General features: G+C 37.7%; 2 protein-coding genes across 3 annotated transcripts; both read left to right on the top strand.

The window, feature by feature from the left end:
• The first annotated feature begins 5,958 nt into the window (after window positions 1–5,958).
• LOC147283876 (serine/threonine-protein kinase SRK2C-like) lies at window positions 5,959–12,302 on the top strand. The gene is made up of 6 exons (XM_086245607.1): window positions 5,959–6,046; window positions 6,168–6,274; window positions 11,536–11,637; window positions 11,843–11,896; window positions 12,002–12,084; window positions 12,179–12,302. Exons 1-6 carry the CDS (start codon window positions 5,959–5,961, stop codon window positions 12,300–12,302), a joined length of 558 nt encoding a protein of 185 aa, XP_086101733.1.
• Window positions 12,303–15,211: 2,909 nt separating this feature from the next.
• On the top strand, window positions 15,212–18,291 carry LOC147283875 (uncharacterized). 2 transcript variants are annotated; one of them, XM_086244116.1, is made up of 5 exons: window positions 15,212–15,895; window positions 16,266–16,332; window positions 16,659–16,725; window positions 16,987–17,053; window positions 17,675–18,291. In XM_086244116.1, exons 1-4 carry the CDS (start codon window positions 15,753–15,755, stop codon window positions 17,016–17,018), a joined length of 309 nt encoding a protein of 102 aa, XP_086100242.1. In that variant the 5' UTR covers window positions 15,212–15,752; the 3' UTR covers window positions 17,019–17,053; window positions 17,675–18,291. The 2 variants fall into 2 exon arrangements, with proteins under 2 accessions (XP_086100242.1, XP_086100243.1); XM_086244117.1 differs by lacking the exon at window positions 17,675–18,291 and adding an exon at window positions 17,162–17,655.

Raw genomic sequence — 18,291 nt, 5'->3', positions numbered from 1 at the left:
TTAGTACCTTATAACACGGAAAACAGTAAGATTTATAATACTTATAAAACAATCATCTTATGCAACTAAGCCTAAAATCTCAGTAGTACAACAGTAGTCTTTGTAATGTATATTATAGTGAGAAAAATATTACGCTAATTTTATAAGAATAGTACGTCTGCATATGTTTTTAGCTTTTTTTTTTTTTTCCTGTGGTTAAATTACTTTCAGAAAAACCACTAATTAAAAAAGATTGAATAAAATAGAAAAAGAGGGCTGCTATTTGCACACCCTTTTTTTTCTTTTTGCACACCTTTTTGTAAAAAAAAAAAAATCAAAAATCAAAGGAAAAGACACTCACCCTTCTCACACCCAAAACCAACTCCATTTTTTCTCTTTTGCACACCCCATCAACAGACCAAAAAAAAAACACACACACCCCCCTTCATCTCCCTCACCCGACCACACCCATCCACGCAGCCCTCCCTCCACCAAGCCCCAGCCCCGTCGCACCTTCCCTCCAGCCCCGACCCACCCACCCAGCCCCCTCCCTCCCTCACCCGACAACCACAAGCAGCACCCAACCTCACCCCCAACCTCCTCATCTTCTCTCCTCCCTCCTCCCTTTCTCTCTCTGTTTTCTCCTTCCTTCGGCAGCCACCCACCAAACACCCACAAATCATTCGGCAGCCACCTACCGAACACCCACAAACCATTCGACAGCCAACCGCGGAACACTCATAAACCATTCGGCATATATCCACCGAACCTAGAGGGAGGTGGGCCGGGTGTGTTGAGGCTAGAGGGAAGGTGCGACGGGGTTGGGTGGGAGGGGGTGTGATGGGGCCGGGGCTGGGTGGAGGGGAGGGAGGAGGTCGGGCTGGGTGGAGGGGAAGGAGGTGGGCTGGGTCGGGGTTGGAGGGAGGGTGCGACGGGGCTGGGGCTTGGTGGAGGGGAGGGAGGAGGTCGGGCTGGGTCGGGGCTGGAGGGAGGGTGCGACGGGGCTGGGGCTTGGTGGAAGGGAGGGAGGAGGTCGGGTGTGTTTTTTTTTTTTAGGGGTGTGTGTTTTTTTTTTTTTTTTTGGTCTGAGAGTAAGGGGTGTGTTGGGTGAGGGGTGAGTGTGTCTTTTCCTTTGATTTTTGATTTTTTTTTACAAAAGGGTGTGCAAATAGCAGCCTTCTAGAAAAAAGGCTGTTATTTGCATACCTCTATCACTTAATTAGTGAAAAGACTCTAAAGCCCCATTGTAAAAATACCCTAAAGCCCTCCCCAGCCCAGCCACACCACCCTCCTCTCCTCTCTCTTTTCTCTCCCCGACACCTTTTGTGAGGCACCCAGAATTATTCTATGTGAGCTTGAAAGGGCAGAGGGATTCTGTGTTCATGGTGGAGGGTTTTGAGAAGTGTCATATAGAACCTAGCTTGGTAGTAGAGAATGTCAATCTTGTATACATATCCTCCCAGAAAATTATCAAACTGATGAAGACTGTTTTTTGCAGTGATATAATTATGAATGAATGGAAAGAGAAGTGCATAATATATATATATACATATATTTTTTCTTACATATGGCCATTTAGGTCATGAAGTTGCATGCCCAGCCGCGGACATCGCCGAGCACAACATGCCGAGCCCCACCCATCTTCTCCAAGCATGCAGCTGGTTCGACGGGTACTTGTTGAATGTGTCCTGGATGTTTCAGTGGGTACCTGCCGAACGACACTCACATTTTCGGCGGATGATTGCTGAACGAGTGTGACATTTTTGGCGGACCAGTGCCGAACGGGTGCTGCGTGCGGCGGTGCGGGGTGGCTGGGCTGATAAGCTAGAGAGAGAAAGGGAAGGAGGAGAAAGAAGGAAAGAGAGAAAGGGGTGGGGCTCGGGTGCTGCGCATGGTGTGGGTAAGGCTGGGTTGAAAGGATTTGACATTAAATCTTAAGATAACAATATGATTCATAAGAGCTCATAATAACAAGAAAGCATAAGGCTAGGCTTCATTTTCGAGCTTGATGGAGTAGAAGCCATTACTAACCAATGACCAATATAGAAATTGGATTACATAATGTGAATAATGAAAGCAGCAACTAAGTTCAACGTACACATTTGGAACTTAATTTGATCTTCAAGTGAGCCTTTTGATCAATGCATTCCAAATAAAATCACCACAACCAATAATAACCAATGGCTGCCAGAGAGAGAAAGGGAGGGAGGAGAGAGAAGGAATGAGAGAGGTGTGTATTGTTTGGGTGGGGTGAGTGTGTCTTATAAGAGGGATATTAAAAGAGAGTAGGGAGTGTGTTGGCAAAAAAATAGAGAAAAGGGTGTGAAAAAAAAAAGTGTGCAAATAGCAGCACTCAATAGAAAATGGAAGATCCAGTTATAAAAGTATCGTTTAATTTACCCATTGAAAATTCCCCCAATTTAGTGCAATATCAAGCAAAAGTTGGAAATATGCAAAATAACAAATATTACTGATCGATATGCTAAAATAACAAGAGCTTTATACCCCATTTTGTGATGCTGATAATTATTTTGTTTTGATAGGCACGTTTGAAAGCACATTAAGGCCAAGTAAGACAGAAGGTCCCCCATAGAGAGGCACAATTTTCTTTTACTAATTACATTGAGGTTAAGCAAATCAATATGACCCGTGTTATGGCTAAAAATGTTTCCCGCCACGTGTTAGGCTGTGATTCGTTTAGCTCATAGCATACACAAATTTGAACGCATGTGTACTTAGAAATGAAGGACGTGCCACCAAGTAATGTTGTACTTGGAATAAATACAATATATATAGATCTCAAAGTACGTAGTGTAAGATCAAACGATGTAACTAAATGAGAAATAAAAATAAAAGAAAGATAATGAAAATTGACTTCTAATTAAACGATCACGCTGGATTCTTTTCGCTGCCTGGGCATTCCAGGACTTTAAATGCTAATAATACTTTATGAGTGTTTGGTGACGTTTTGATGTTCGCTCAAGAACCGTCCATGGTATGTGCAATAAAGTGCAAGATCACACTACAAGAAAAACCTATTAATTGGACGAAACTTTGGTAGAGGAACTCAAATTCGTTGCCCAAAGTCACTTTGGGCGACGAACCCTAACATTTGTTGCCTAAGCCTATCAAGGCTTGGGCGACGAACATGTTTGTTGCTTAAAGTGACTTTGGGAGACGAATACAATGTTCATCGCCTTAAGCGACTTTGGGCGACGACAATAATTTGTCGCCTAAAATTACGCGCCAAAATGGTGCTTTGACCATACTTTGGGCAACGACATTTTCAGTTCCTCACCCAAAGTCACTTTCGGCGACGAACATTTTCCTCGCCCAAAGTTACTTTAGGTGAGGAAATTTTCAGTTCCTCGCCAAAGTCCCAGTGTCTTTTTTTTTTTTTTTTTTTTTGTGTACAAGTTTATGTATGTAATAGCATACGATGCAATTGTGTTTCCAACAATCCGAACCGTTCATTTTTTAATTCCCCAATCAAAGATTATCGCTGCAAAAAATTAGCTCAATCGGAGATGTAAACGTTAGGTAACGGTGCTGGAACTTATGAACAATCGTGAATTTTCTAATACTAATCGAACAAGTTGATGAATTTCGATTTGACCAATTTTTTGCAGAGATGATCTTGGAGTATAAACGAATAAAATGAACGGTTCTGATCGTTGAAATCACATTGTAGTCTTCACAATTATTGAATCAACAAAGTTTCAATGAAAAAGTTAATAGAATTATACTCTTCAAGTGTATTTATATGTAGAAGCTCAAATTTCTATCATGTTTTTTAATGATCCAAACGATCATTTCTTAGTCCCCCATTCAAAGAGTATCCATACAAAAAATTATCTCAATCGGAGATGTAGAAGTTAGGTTTAGCGTTTAGGGTGTATGAACGATCGTGATTTTTATAATGATAATTGAACGGGTAGATGAACTCTGATTGAGCCGATTTTTTGCAAGGATGATCTTTAAGTATGAACATAGATGATGAATAGCTCTGATCGTTGTAATCACATTGTGGTCTTCACAATTATTGAAACGACAAGGTTTCAACGAAATAGTTCATAGAATTTTATTCTTCAAGTGTAGAAATCGTTCATTTATATGTAGAAGCTAATATCTTGATCTTGTTTTCAATTATTTGAACCGTTCATTTTTTAGTTTCTCACTCAAAGATCATTCCTGCAAAAAATTGGCTTAATCGGAGATGTAGAAGTTAGGTAACGGTGAAATTATTTTAATACATATTTGATATATATTTGATATTTCTATATATTTAAAATTATAAATATAATTTAGTAAATAAGCTAAAATTTAGAATCCTGTTGTATATTATTAAGTATAAAATCTTATTATAATGATTTATTATATATATATATTTTTTAATACTAAATATAAATTATAAATTTGCAAAAAAATGGTTAAGGAATTGGACTTTGGACGATGAATCTATAGATTCCTCGCCCAAAGTCACTTTAGGTGTGGAAACAAGCCCTTCGTCGCCTAAGGTGTCTTTTAGCGACTAAGTAAATTCGTTGCCTAAAGTGACTTTGGGCGACGAATCTATAGATTCCTCACCCAAAGTCCAGTTTTTTTTTTTATGTGCATTTATATTTAGGTATAAAAATACGATGTGATCGTGTTTTCAACGATCCAAACCATTATTTTTTAGTTTCCTACTCAAAAATAATTCATGCAAAAAATTTAGCTCAATCGAAGACGTAGAAGTTAGGTAACGGTGGTCGAATTAATGAACGATCATGGTTTTTATAATGATAATTCAACGGCTAGATGAATTTCGATTTGGCTAATTTTTTGCAGAGATGATCTTTGAGTATGAACATAGAAAATGAACGGCTTCGATCGTTGAAATCACGTTGTGGTCTTCCCAATTATTGAAAAGACAAAGTTTTAACAAAAAAGTTAATAAAATTATATTTTTCAAGTGTCAAAACCGTTCATTTATATGCAGATGGTCATATCTCAATCGTGTTTCCAACGATCCGAACCATTAACTTTTTAGTTCCCCACTCAAGGATCATTCATGCAAAAAATTAGCTCAATCGGAAATGTAGAAGTTAGGTAAAGGTGAAATTATTTTAATACATATTTGATATATATTTTATATTTCTATATATTTAAAATTATAAATATAATTTAGTAATTAAGTTAAAATTTAGAATCCAATTGTATATTATTAAGTATATTATAATCTTATAATGATTTATTATATATATTTTAAATACTAAATATATTTGTTAAAAAAACACTAAATATAAATTATAAATTTGCAAAACAAATTCAAGTCTTAGGCGACGAAATACGAATTTTTTCGCCCAAAGGGAGCTTGGGCGATGAAATAATTTCCTCATTTCGTTGCCCAAGGGTGCGAATTTCACTAAAAAAATTGGCGGGGTAAAAATTTCACCCACTTAGGTGACGAAGCTGATTTCGTCGCCCAAAAGGACGTTAGGCGACGAAATGTTTAGTTTGTCGCCTAAAGTGCCTTTGGGCGACTAAAGTAGCTACGTCGCCTAAAATCTTTTCGAATAACACTCCCCAGATCTGTTTTCTTCTTCTTCTTCTTTATTTCTTTTCTTTCTATTCTCCACTGCTATCTCTTCTCTTCTTCCTCTCCCCTTCTTCAACCCAGACCCAACCACCCATCACCCTCCCCGACCACCCATCTCCTCCCTCCCTGACCGCCGCCCTCCCCACCGAAACCCAACCCAGCTCCTCCTATTTCTCTCTCCCCGAAACCCATCCCCACACCAAACCACCTACCCACCCTTTTTAGTCTTTTCCACTTGTCCTCCTAAACCCTCTGAACGCTTTCTTTGGCTGCAAGCCTGTGACCCTTTGCAGTTTGATGCAGGTTGGTGGTTTCATGATCTAACTCTGGTTGTCAAATAGAGAAGGATCGACAATGTTTATTTGTGTTGATTGTTGTGCTTTGGACATTGGAATTCTATGGAGCAGTATGAGATTGTGAAGGATATTGCGTCTGGGAATTTTGGGGTTGCAAGGCTGGTCAGAGACAAGTGGACAAGAAAGACCAGAAGGTCTGTTTCATCTCTTCACCTCTTATCTTCCTTTTTTTTTTTTTTTTGTCAATTCTCTCACTTTTTTTTCCTTTCTTTTTGATATTTGAATTTTTCTAGGAATTGAATTTTTTTGTTTTTTTGTTTTTTTCATTTCTTTGGTGTTGCAGATAATCGAACATGTGCAAAGGGAGATCATGAACCACAGGTCATTGAAGCATCCAAATATTATTCAATTCAAAGAGGTTAGTAATGAATTATGTGTATATCCATAAATGCTACTCTTCTATGTAGATTACTAATGTAGAATTAACCAACCTTTTCTTTTGTTATATAAATTCATAAGCTAAGCTGCTTGTTTTTTTTTTCTTTTTCTTTTTTTGCTACCCTTGGCATATTGTTTTCTTGATCATATTGAAGAATTTTGAAGGCTAAAGAACAATATATGATTGTTGAACCAAAAAACGTTGACTGAAAGACTTCAACCATATAACTAAAAAGAAAGTTCACAACTAAAATAAGAAACAGAGCTTGGTCTGCAAGTAGAACTAACACCACTTAGCAGATTTTGTGGAACAACCCACGACACAACAACCTGAAATCAAACATGGTTAACAACCTAACCATGACTCCTACAAATTAGGAATTCTCCTATAGACTAGGTCTGCCCTACACCTAACTACAGACCACAATGTTTATTGAAAATGAACAACATAATTAAACATAAATCTTAACACCCTCCCATAAACTGATTTCTGCAGAAAACAGTTTAGGATTGAACTTCATCTTCACTCTTGTGCGAGTACCCTCCCTTGTACTACGTTATGCGATGAACAAATTCCAAGCAAGCTTTTGAGTTTTACAAACACTGGTTGTTTGAAAGGTTTAGTTAGGATATCAGCAACTTGGTCTTCACTCCTACAAAACTCTAACTCAATCAAACCATCTGTGCAAAGATTACGTAAGAAATGATAGCGAACATCTTTGTGTTTGCTTCTTCCATGCATAACCGGATTCCTCGAAAGCTTTATAGCAGAGACATTGTCACAAAATATGATTGTAGAACCTTGCTGCTGATGGTCAAGAACTTCAAGCATTCGTCTTAGCCAAATAGCTTGACAGGCACACGAAGCAACTGCTACAAACTCAGCTTCAGTTGTCGAAAGTGTCACAATTTGCTGCTTTTTGGATGACCACGAAATGGCTCATGAACTCATCAAAAACACATTTCCAGAAGTACTCTTTCGATCATCAATATCCCCTGCATAATCACTGTCAATAAAACCAAAAAAACTTGTTTTTTTACTCCTTTTATAAAGAATGCCATAATCAGATGTGCCCTTCAAATATCGAAAGATTCTTTTGGCTGCCTTGAGATGCATCTCAGTAGAAGTCTCCATATATCGGCTTATCATGCTCACATAATGCATAATGTCAGGCCTTGTTGAAGTCAGATACATCAAACTTCCAACTATCTGCTTGAAATGAGTGCTGTCAACTCTCTTGCCATCAAAATCTTTACTCATCTTCAATCATGTTTCTGCTGGTGTCCCAACTGGGTTGCAATTCAACATCTAAAATTTTTTCAACACTTTCTGAACATATTTCTTCTGACAAATAAAAATGCCAGCTTCTGATTGTACTACTTCTATACCAAGATAGTAGTGCATCAGTCCTAAATCACTCATATCAAATTCTTTCATCATAGACTTCTTAAAGTCATCAAACATATCAACATCACTTCTAATATAAATCAGATCATCAACATAAAGACACACGATGAGTATTTTACCTTCATTACTAACCTTAACATACAAAGTATGTTCATATGGACACTTTTGGAAGCCTTGTTTGACAAAGTATGCATCTATGCGGCTGTACCAAGCTCGTGGTGCTTGTTTCAGCCCATAGAGTGCCTTTTTCAATCTAAGAACCTTTTTCTCCTTGCCTTGCTTCACAAATTCTTGAGGTTGATCTACAAACACCTATATATTCTTGTAACTCACCATGTAGAAAGGCAGATTTCACATCTAATTGAAAAATAGGCCATGAGTTTTGTGCAGCTAAAGAGATTACCAAACGAATTATGTCTTGCCTTGCAACTGGGGCAAACACCTCTTTGTAGTCAACACCATATTTTTGCTTGTATCCCTTTGCTACCAAACGAGCCTTGTGCTTGTCAACCTCGCCTTTCTCATTCAATTTGGTTTTAAAAACCCACTTCACGCCAATAGTCTTTTGACTTTTAGGTAAATCAGCCAGCTCCCATGTATCATTCTTTTCAATGGACTTGATATCAGCATCCATTGCGTCTTGCCATTTTTGTGTCTTCAACTGCTTCCTCAAATGTGAGAGGAGTAGAATCTCCAAACAAAGCAAAGTGTGCAGTGGTATCATCATCAGAGAGTTCATCTCCACTTACATAATCAATCATCCAAGTTGGTCTTTTTCTTGGATGTTGATTTTGAGGTGGCTGATCCTTTGCAGGTGGGGTTTTGCCAAGAGATTGCTGCTGCGTTTCAATTCCATCGTCGTCGTCTGCTGCATCAAAGTTAGCTGGAGTTTGCTGCTGCTGGTGCTTGCCTTTTCCAGACCAGTCCCACATCTTTTCTTCATCAAAAACCACATCTCTGCTGGTAATTACCTTCTCCGTAGTTGGGTTGAATAATTTGTAAGCTTTGGATAGTTCATTAACTCCAAGAAAGACACACTTCAAACCCTTGACATCGAGCTTTTTCCTCTTTTCATCTGGAATGTGTGCATATGCTATGCACCCAAACACTTTGAAGTGATCCACTGCTGGTTTCCTTCCACTCCAGGCTTCTTCAGGTGTCATGTTTTTAACAAAAAGTAGGGCTTCTGTTCAAAACATGTATTGCCCACAAAACAACTTCAGGCCAGAACTTCTTTGGGACACTTTCTTTGACTAGCAGGCTTCTAACCATGTTGAGAATGGTTCGATTCTTCCTCTCAGATACACCGTTCTGCTGAGGTGTATACGCAGCAGTGAATTGTCTTTTGATCCCTTGTTCATCACAAAAGGCTTCAAACTCTTTAGAGCAATACTCTCCACCACGGTCAGTTGGAAGGGTTTTAATCCTTCTTTCAGTTTCATTCTCAATAAGTGCCTTGAAACTCTTAAATGCATTAAAGGCTTCTGATTTTTCCTGCAAAAAAAATACCCATGCCTTTCGACTAAAGTCATCGATAAACGAAACAAAGTATTTCTTTTTACCATTTGAGATTGGATTAATTGGTCCACATATGTCTGAGTGTATGAGATCCAGCAGATTATGAGCTCTCCAGGCTTTTCCTTTTTGGAATTGATCTCGGTGTTGCTTGCTTACAACACAGTCTTCACAAACTTCGGATGGAGGTGTGATCATAGGAAGACCTGTCACCATTTGTTTTTGATGATGTGTCCTCAAACCGTTGAAATTCAAGTGATCGTAGCAGAGGTGCCAAAGCCATGATCGATCATCTTCCTTAGCCATTAAACAGGCTTGGACATTCTTGATCTTTAGCGGAAACAATCTGTTTGATGCCATTTGAACAATGGCAATATCACCTCTTGCTGGATCATATATTTCACATGCACCTTTTTGAATTGTGATAACATAACCTTTGTCTTGCACTTGACCAGCACTCAACAGATTAGTCTTTAAATCAGGAACATAAAAGACATTCAAAATTGTTTCAACAAAATCATTCTTAGTCACGATCTGAATATAGCTTTTTCCAATCACATTCACAGTAGAACAATCCCCAAAACTTATAGTAGTACGAAAATCTTTATTTAAAAAAGAGAAAGCAGACTTATTACCACTCATATGATTGCTGCATCCTGTGTCGACATGCCATACATCAGGTTCAGGTTTCTCCTTGGCATGTAAGGCCATCAAAAGTGTCTCTACTTCTTCCCTTTTCTCAGCAAAGTTTGACTTCTCTCCCTTTTCGTTTTCTTTAGGCATTTTTGTATAGCATTCATTGCGATAATGCCCAAAATTGCCACACCTGTAGCACTCAATCTTGGACTTGTCAACTTGTCCTTTTCCTCTATTCTGGGAGTGATTATCATCATTTCTCTTGTAATTCTGATAGTGTCTGCTTCCATCTCTGTTGCCTCGACCACCTCTTCCTCTTCCTCTACCTCTACCTCGACCTCTTCCTCTTGAACTTGAGGATTCAGCGAAAGTAGAAGCTTTCAAAGCTTGTTCTTCTGAGATGCCAGAGGTGCCACGAGTAATTTTTTTGTTCATGGACCAGTAAGGAGCTTTGCAGCTCATCAATTGACATTTCATCAATATCATGGGATTCTTCAATAGAGCACACGACATAGTCGAATTTTGGTGCCAAAGATCTCAAAATCTTTTCAACAACGGCACTATCTTGAATTTTATCACCATGGATTCTCATTTTGTTTGCAATCCCCATAACTCTGCCAAAATAATCAGTAAGTGATTCTCCATTGTTCATTTGAAGAGTCTCAAAATCCTTTCTCAAGGATTGAAGCTGTTGACGCTTCACTCTTGCTGAACCCTGGTATTTTCTTTTCATTGAGTCCCAGATTTGCTTGGAAGTGTCCTTTTGGAGGATGGTCTCCAGAATTGCATGATCGATTGCCTGGAACAAGTAATTCTTCACCTTCATATCTTTCAGCCTCTGATCATCAAATCTCCTTTGTTGTTGTTGCGTCAGTGGCAGTGCTGCTCCTTCTTCTGGTACTTCAAATCCTGTTTCCACAAGATCCCAATACTTTTTGGACCTTAGGAAATTCTCCATCAACATGCTCCAATGGTCATAGTGTCCATCAAAGCATGGTATGGCTGGCTGGACAAAATTCTCTACTGATTTGTCAGTCGCCATGGATACTTGCTACTGCAAGAACAAAAGATGTTGCTTCTTGGTGGGATTTTTTTTTTAAACTCAAGCCCAATGGGGGCTCTGATACCAACTGTTGAAGAATTTTGAAGGCTAAAGAACAATATCTGATTGTTGAACCAAAAAACGTTGACTGAAAGACTTCAACCTTATAACTAAAAAGAAAGTTCACAACTTAAATAAGAAACAGAGCTTGGTCTGCAAGTAGCACTAACACCACTTAGCAGATTTTGTGGAACAACCCACGACACAACAACCTGAAATCAAACATGGTTAACAACCTAACCATGACTCCTACAAATTAGGAATTCTCCTATAGACTAGGTCTGCCCTATACCTAACTACAGACCACAATGTTTATTGAAAATGAACAACATAATTAAACATAAATCTTAACGGATCCATTGAAAGATACTGATGGCATGTTCTCTATCAATTTTTTATAAGCATTGTTAGTATCTGTTAGTGTGCTTAAATTTGTAGGAGTCATTAGGAATTTTGTTAAAATACCTTTGTTAAAAATATGAACTTTACTTCCTGTCACTCTTTGTTAATGTGAATAGCCTATTTCTGAATTCTGATACAAAGATTTGTTTTTAAGAGTATTGGGCTCTCTTTCTTTTAGGTCCTGCTGACACCAACTCATCTAGCCATAGTAATGGAGTATGAGGCAGGAGGAGAACTCGTTGGGAGAATATGCAATGCTGGTAGATTTAGTGAGGATGAGGTAAATTGATTCTTCTTTGACAGGTTAAAACTTAGAATTTGGGATCTCTTAATGTCCCCTGAAAGTGGAATCAATTCGAATTTTCCTTTTTTTATAATGGGAAAAAAGAGCTTCATGTTATCTTTTTGAAGCCCTTACTTAACAATCACTCATAATGTAGCTAAAATTTGCATCCTTTTGCATTTCTATTGTGCTTTTGCATCAGACAAGGTTTTTCTTCCATCAATTGATTTTAGGAGTTTGTTACTGTCATTCAATAGTCTGTAAATTGGAACTCTTCTGTTAATGTGTTGTTATACTGCTATTTTTCCTCATGATCTTTGGTAGTGTTGATTGTAGTAAGGAATTAATTCATTTGTGGCAGCAAATCTGTCATAGAGACCTTAAGCTTGAAAATGTACTCTTAGATGGCAGCACAGAACCGTGTGTAAAAATATGCGATTCAGAGTAATTATAAAATTTAGTTAAGTGGTTAAATTGTTAAATTGTTAAATTTAGTTCAATTGTTAAATTGTTGTGTTTAATTTTTTTGATTATAAAGTGGAAGGCGAATGCATGCATCTAGGACCACGGAGCTCGCATGCACTCCCGATCCCGATACCTCACCCGCTCTCGATGCCGTAGTCCAGGCCACTCCCTCACACGTTCCTGATGCCGCAGTCTAGGCCACTCCCTTTTCGGCTCCCGATGCGATAGTCCAGCCCTCTTCGGCTCACCACTACAGTCAAGTTATGGGCACTTCAGCTCCCGCGTCATCCAGTGCGACTTCCGTATCTACGTAACTCAGAGGACTGAAGTCGAAGCGAGTGAATAAATTTATTAATACATTTTGTATAAATTTATTAATACATTTTGGATATAAATTTATTAATTTTGTGTTAGAAAGTTTTGTGTTATATACATTTTGGATATAAAAAATATTATTATTTTTTAATTTAAATAAAATAGGTTTAGGCGATGAAATTGTTCGTCATCTAAATATAATTTGGGAGAGGAACCACATGTTTTTCACCCAAATTTACCTTAGGAGCCGAACCAAATTCGTCTCCCCAGGTACTTTCGTCGCCCAAACTCTTGGGTGTCATGGTTTGGGTGACCAAACACTCGACGAACACATTTCGTCGCCCAAAATCAACTTTGGGAGAGGAACTAGGTTCGTTGCCCAAACTGTTTTTCTTGTAGTGTCAATCAAACTTAATGAACATAAAATTGAGAAAATAGATCCAAAGGAGATCTGGAGAAACTCTAGATCTAGCCGATCAACTAGTTGTGAACTGCTACATAGATGTTATACGTAAATGATTCGATTCCAATCTCCGCTTTAATTGATGTTCAATTCTTAGGAGAGATATACATTTAATGAGGGAAATTAATGCCTAACTAAGAAATAAATGCTAATAAAAGCAAACTCGGACAAATTAAATGCATAAAATTGGATCGGAGATCACAATTCTTAATAACTCAAAATTAAATGAAGAACAAATTCAGAAGAGTCCAAAGAGCAGACAAAATGAAGTAATGGATCAGGCCATTGTGCAAATTACAGAGAGTTTTGTGTGTGAGTTGTTGGTGAGAGCTTTTCACTTTGACAATAGCTTGGTATTTATACCCAAATCAAGCCCCTGAAACCCTAGGCAATATGTCCTTGGATGATAGGCAGCAATATGTCCTTGGATGATCCCCACGTGTAAAGCACTGAACAAGCCTAAGATTTTGTACTTATCCTACCATGATAGCTGACATCCAGCACTTGTCAGCTTTTCAAGATAAGTGTGTTCGTATGATTGACCCCTTCTACAACCTTCTCGGCCTAGTGTAGCCGAGAGGTAATCCTTTCGCTAGGCACATATTATTCGTCAAAGACTTGTGCTTTGCGAAATTGGGCCTTGAAATGAGCTGTCTATTTGGGCTTAATTCACTTACTAAAAACCATGGTACAAACAACCCGTAATAAACAATATATTTTCTTTGACCAGTGTAATGCAATAAATAAGAATTTCCTTATCGAATTAACATATTAACATCTCCAATGTACCCTTTTTGAATCTAGTAAAGATTACAAGCTTATACTTTTTTGGGCTAATTACAAATAAGTCAATAAAACTTTTCACAATTATATTTTAATCAAAGCATTTTTTCATAATTTCATTTTAGTCACTATTGATCAAAATGAAAAAAATATGAATTACAATAAATTAATAAACATACATTACTATTCATATTTAGATTTGTATTAAGTTTGTATTTGATTGCTACGTAACAAAACGGCTTAGGGTTTAACTTTCAGGTTTTGGGTTATACCCAAAATCTGAGACCTAAATCATAAGTCATAAGCTCCGGAACTCTAATTTTAAACCCTACATCTCATTTTATACCATACATTCAATTTCTATACCCTAAACTAAATTAAGGAAAACGTCAATTTTATGGTCATAAGTAATGAAAAAAAGAGATGGACAAATTGGTATTTTTCAATGCACCAAAATACATGACATTATCAAGTAAATTGGACTTGCATGGTAACTAAAATGGATTGGGTCATTAACTAAAATGTAATTTTTCAAAATATACTATTGCCTAATATGAGATAAAAAAAATTTGTATTGACCTATTTGTAATATTGAAATTTTGTATTGACTTTTTTGTAATTTGCTATACTTTTTATTTAAAATCATAAGATAAATTGAAGGCTAAAAGCAAATAAGCACCATAGAAAAAAAAAATTAAAACATTTTGCATCAACCGTCTTCAATATAACTGAAACGAGGGGTGCGCAGGGTCATGACAAGGGGAGAGTGTTGGCGTCATCATCATACTGATAATTTAGTAGTTACCAAAAGGTCCTTAGATATGACACATTTATCTCAAATTTACCACAAAATTCATGAACATATCAGAATGCCAGTTAAAATCAAAATGCATTACCTTGAAAATAAAGCAAAAGGTCCCATGTCTATGAGCTTATGATTTCTGAAAGGCCAGTGCTATTCCGACCATCCTAAATTGCTGAGTTGACCATCCTATTTCAAAATTTCAACTTTACCCTTAAAACAAAAAAATTCAATTTTGTTCGTCAGGTCATTTGACAGTTATCTACCGAAATATTTATGGTTATTCGACAGTTATCTGCTGAACATTAGTGGATTATTCGGTAGATAACTACCGAATGGAAATGAAAAAGGCATTCGACAGTTATCTGTCGAAATATTTGTATTTATTCGACACTTATCTGCTGAACATTAGTGGATGTTTCGGTAGATGACCACCGAATGAATCTGGGTGATTTCATCATGTTTTTGCAATAAAAGATAAAATAGGAAAAAAAAAAATTAGACAAAATATATTAGGTTGGTCTACTCAGCAAGGTGAGGGTGGTCTGCATAGCCTCTGAATAGCCTATAATTTCACGGACCTCCGATCTGTGGCTTGCACTCCCAGGGCAAAAGGTGAATACCCTACAAACCCAGGCCCAGGCCCAATAACGAAACGGACCAAAACTGAACCCAAACTAAACCGGAACAACCTTAAATAAAGAGCCACACAAAATGAAAAAGTCGAATTCCTATCATGTTCACCATCTTCCCGTTGAGAGCCGCCCTTGTCGAGGAGGAGAACTCCTTGAATCTACTTTTGATAGATCGATCTATTATAAAAGTGGATCGATCTATTATAAAAGTAGATCGATCTATTATGTGGAGGAGGAGACCTCCTTGATTTGATGCATGTGGCTGCTCCTCCTCCACCTCCACATAAATTCCTCAGAGACTTCCCAGATTCAGAACCCATCTATATGTGTTGCAACATCTTGATGTATTTATGGTGGATTTCGAGGCAGAGACCAAGATGTACGGAAATGGAGATCGATCCCCATAGATTGACGTTCTTCAATCTTCAGTAGCGTCTCTGCCGGCGACTTTCTAAGGTTCAGGTTTGTCTGCATCATTATGCCGATGAACGACGGCCGGCCGCCGCGATCTATAGTCGTGGAGGTGGAAGGGGAGGGGAGAAGCTGCTTCGCAACGGCTGTGATCAACGGTCCCGAACGACCGCCAACTGCTTAGAATTTTTGCTGGGTTCACTCCGAGGCCCAATTACCAACCCCACTCCCAGGCCCAATGGCTCACACCAAAGCCCAGCCCATATGTTCATTTAAAAAAGCCCATAGCCTTACCCGTATCCTTATGAAACTTCACTCTTCCTTTCTCCCGCCATTTCACCACTGTTCATTCAGACACTCCGCACCACCTCACAACAACAGGTATATGCATCTCTCCATTTTTGTTTTATTTTTCATTAGTTTTCTATAGAATTGGGTTTCTGGGTTTCTTTTTCTTTCTTTTTTTTTCTTTTTTATGGGATTTTGGGTTTTCAATTGTATGATTTTCTTGAGAGATTTTGGGTTTTCTGGGTTTCTTTTTTTCTTTTTCTTTTTTTAATGGGATTTTGGGTTTTCAATTGTATGATTTTCTTCAGTTTTCTTTGTTTCAGTTGTTCTTCAATAGAATTCTGTTTTATGGGATTTTGGGTTTTCAATCGGATGCTTTTCTTGATTTTTCTATCTTTTAGTTGTTTTTCTTTGCCTTTTCAATAGTATGTAACTCTTGGTTTTTTCTTTTTGTATCTGTTAGGTACTGGGTTTTCTGTGGCACACCCTTGCTGAAACTCACTCTTCCGCCACCCACCTCACAACAACAGGTATGCATTATCGATTTGATTTTTGTTTCTTTTAGGCGTTTTTCATTAGTTTCATTACACTTCCAAATCGGGCTTTCTCTGATATGACCATGATATATAATCTTTCAGTGGGTTTTCTGGGTTTCTTTTTTTAATGGGATTTTGGGTTTTCAATTGTATGACTTTCTTCAGTTTTCTTTGTTTCAGTTGTTCTTCAATAGAATCGTGTTTTATGGGATTTTGGGTTTTCAATCGGATGCTTTTCTTGATCTTTCTATCTTTTAGTTGTTTTTCTTTACCTTTTCAATAGTATGTAATTCTTGGTTTTTGCTTTTCGTATCTGTTAGGTACTGGGTTTTCTGTGGCACACCCTTGCTGAAACTCACTGTTCCGCCACCCACCTCACAACAACAGGTATGCATTATCGATTTGATTTTTGTTTCTTTTAGGCGTTTTCATTAGTTTCATTACACTTCCAAATCGGGCTTTCTCTGATATGACGATGATATATAATCTTTCAGTGGGTTTTCTGGGTTTCTTTTTTTCTTTTTCTTTTTTTAATGGGATTTTGGGTTTTCAATCGGATGCTTTTCTTGACTTTTCTATCTTTTAGTTGTTTTTCTTTGCCTTTTCAATAGTATGTAATTCTTGGTTTTTGCTTTTCGTATCTGTTAGGTACTGGGTTTTCTGTGGCACACCCTTGCTGAAACTCACTCTTCCGTCACCCACCTCACAACAACAGGTATGCATTATCGATTTGATTTTTGTTTCTTTTAGGCGTTTTTCATTAGTTTCATTACACTTCCAAATCGGGCTTTCTCTGATATGACCATGATATATAATCTTTCAGTGGGCTCTCAACGTAGCTTATGGTAGCTTATGATTTCTGAAATTATTCACATTAGGGGTTTCAAGTTCAATGCCACAGTAGACTATTTGGATGGAAATATGACAGTGCAACTCAGGTTAATGCACAATTTAAACTCTTAAGTAGGTGCAGCTGATTCAATACCAAATATTAATGTGTTATAGTGGGTCATTACACTTGTAATTGGATTTTCCTGTCTTGGGAGATGTATGTGGAGGTCGGTTCATAACATTCTTTTTTATGTATATGGGAAAAGTGTACTGTACAATGACTGGTGTCCTAACTCGTAACAGAGGTGTCATTCACAAGGCAAATAAGTAAGAGAAAGGAAAACAAGCTGATGCTTCTGGTAGTTTGTTTTTCTTTAATGTTTTTCCTGTCAGTTTGGTTGCTGTTTGTGTTTACTTCTGTTGATCTGCTTGTATACCTTATCAGTTGATCTATGAATTTACAGTTTTGCTCTGTTTTTTTTTTTTTTTTTTTTTCAATATTCAGGATGGTAGTGCCGGCTTCCTTCCATACTCTAAGAAGATACATTAGAGCCCGGAAGGAGCTTCACAGATCTACACCTTCTAATGTGGTTACTACAAATGCTGCTGCCAGGCAAAGGGCCTACAGAGTATACATGAGAGCACTTCAGAGCATCTTGGACTGCGAGACGATTTTTTCTCCAACATACAACGATGTTGTTGAGGTATGTGGCTTAAGTCGTAACCATGAATGGAATGGACTAGTCCAACTGTTTGAGCGCAATTCATTGCAGCTGAAGCGACTGCAGAGGAATTTGCTGGCTAGATGTGAACTCGAGTATATTGAGATCCGTATCTGAACATACAGTCTGACTATCTTTACAAGGGCTAATCTGATTACTATTCTTCTAGGCATTTATTTGACATGTAATCAAAATATTCTGAAGTTGTCTTTTTTGTGATTGGTATTCCACATTAATTTGATGATGGGGAATTGCTGGCTGAATTTGAACTCGAGTCTATTGAGATCAGGCTCTGAACATACAGTCGGACTATCTTTACAAGGGCTAATCTGATTGCTATTCTTTTAGGGATTTGTTTGACTTGTAATCAAATATTTCTGAAGTTGCCATTTTGTGATTG

The sequence above is a fragment of the Dryas octopetala genome, chromosome 5, assembly GCF_963921425.1.
Source record: "Dryas octopetala chromosome 5, drDryOcto1.1, whole genome shotgun sequence".
NCBI classification, from domain to species: domain Eukaryota; kingdom Viridiplantae; phylum Streptophyta; class Magnoliopsida; order Rosales; family Rosaceae; genus Dryas; species Dryas octopetala.
Note: the sequence above shows the minus strand (reverse complement) of the source record. Positions and strands in the feature narration are given on the sequence as shown.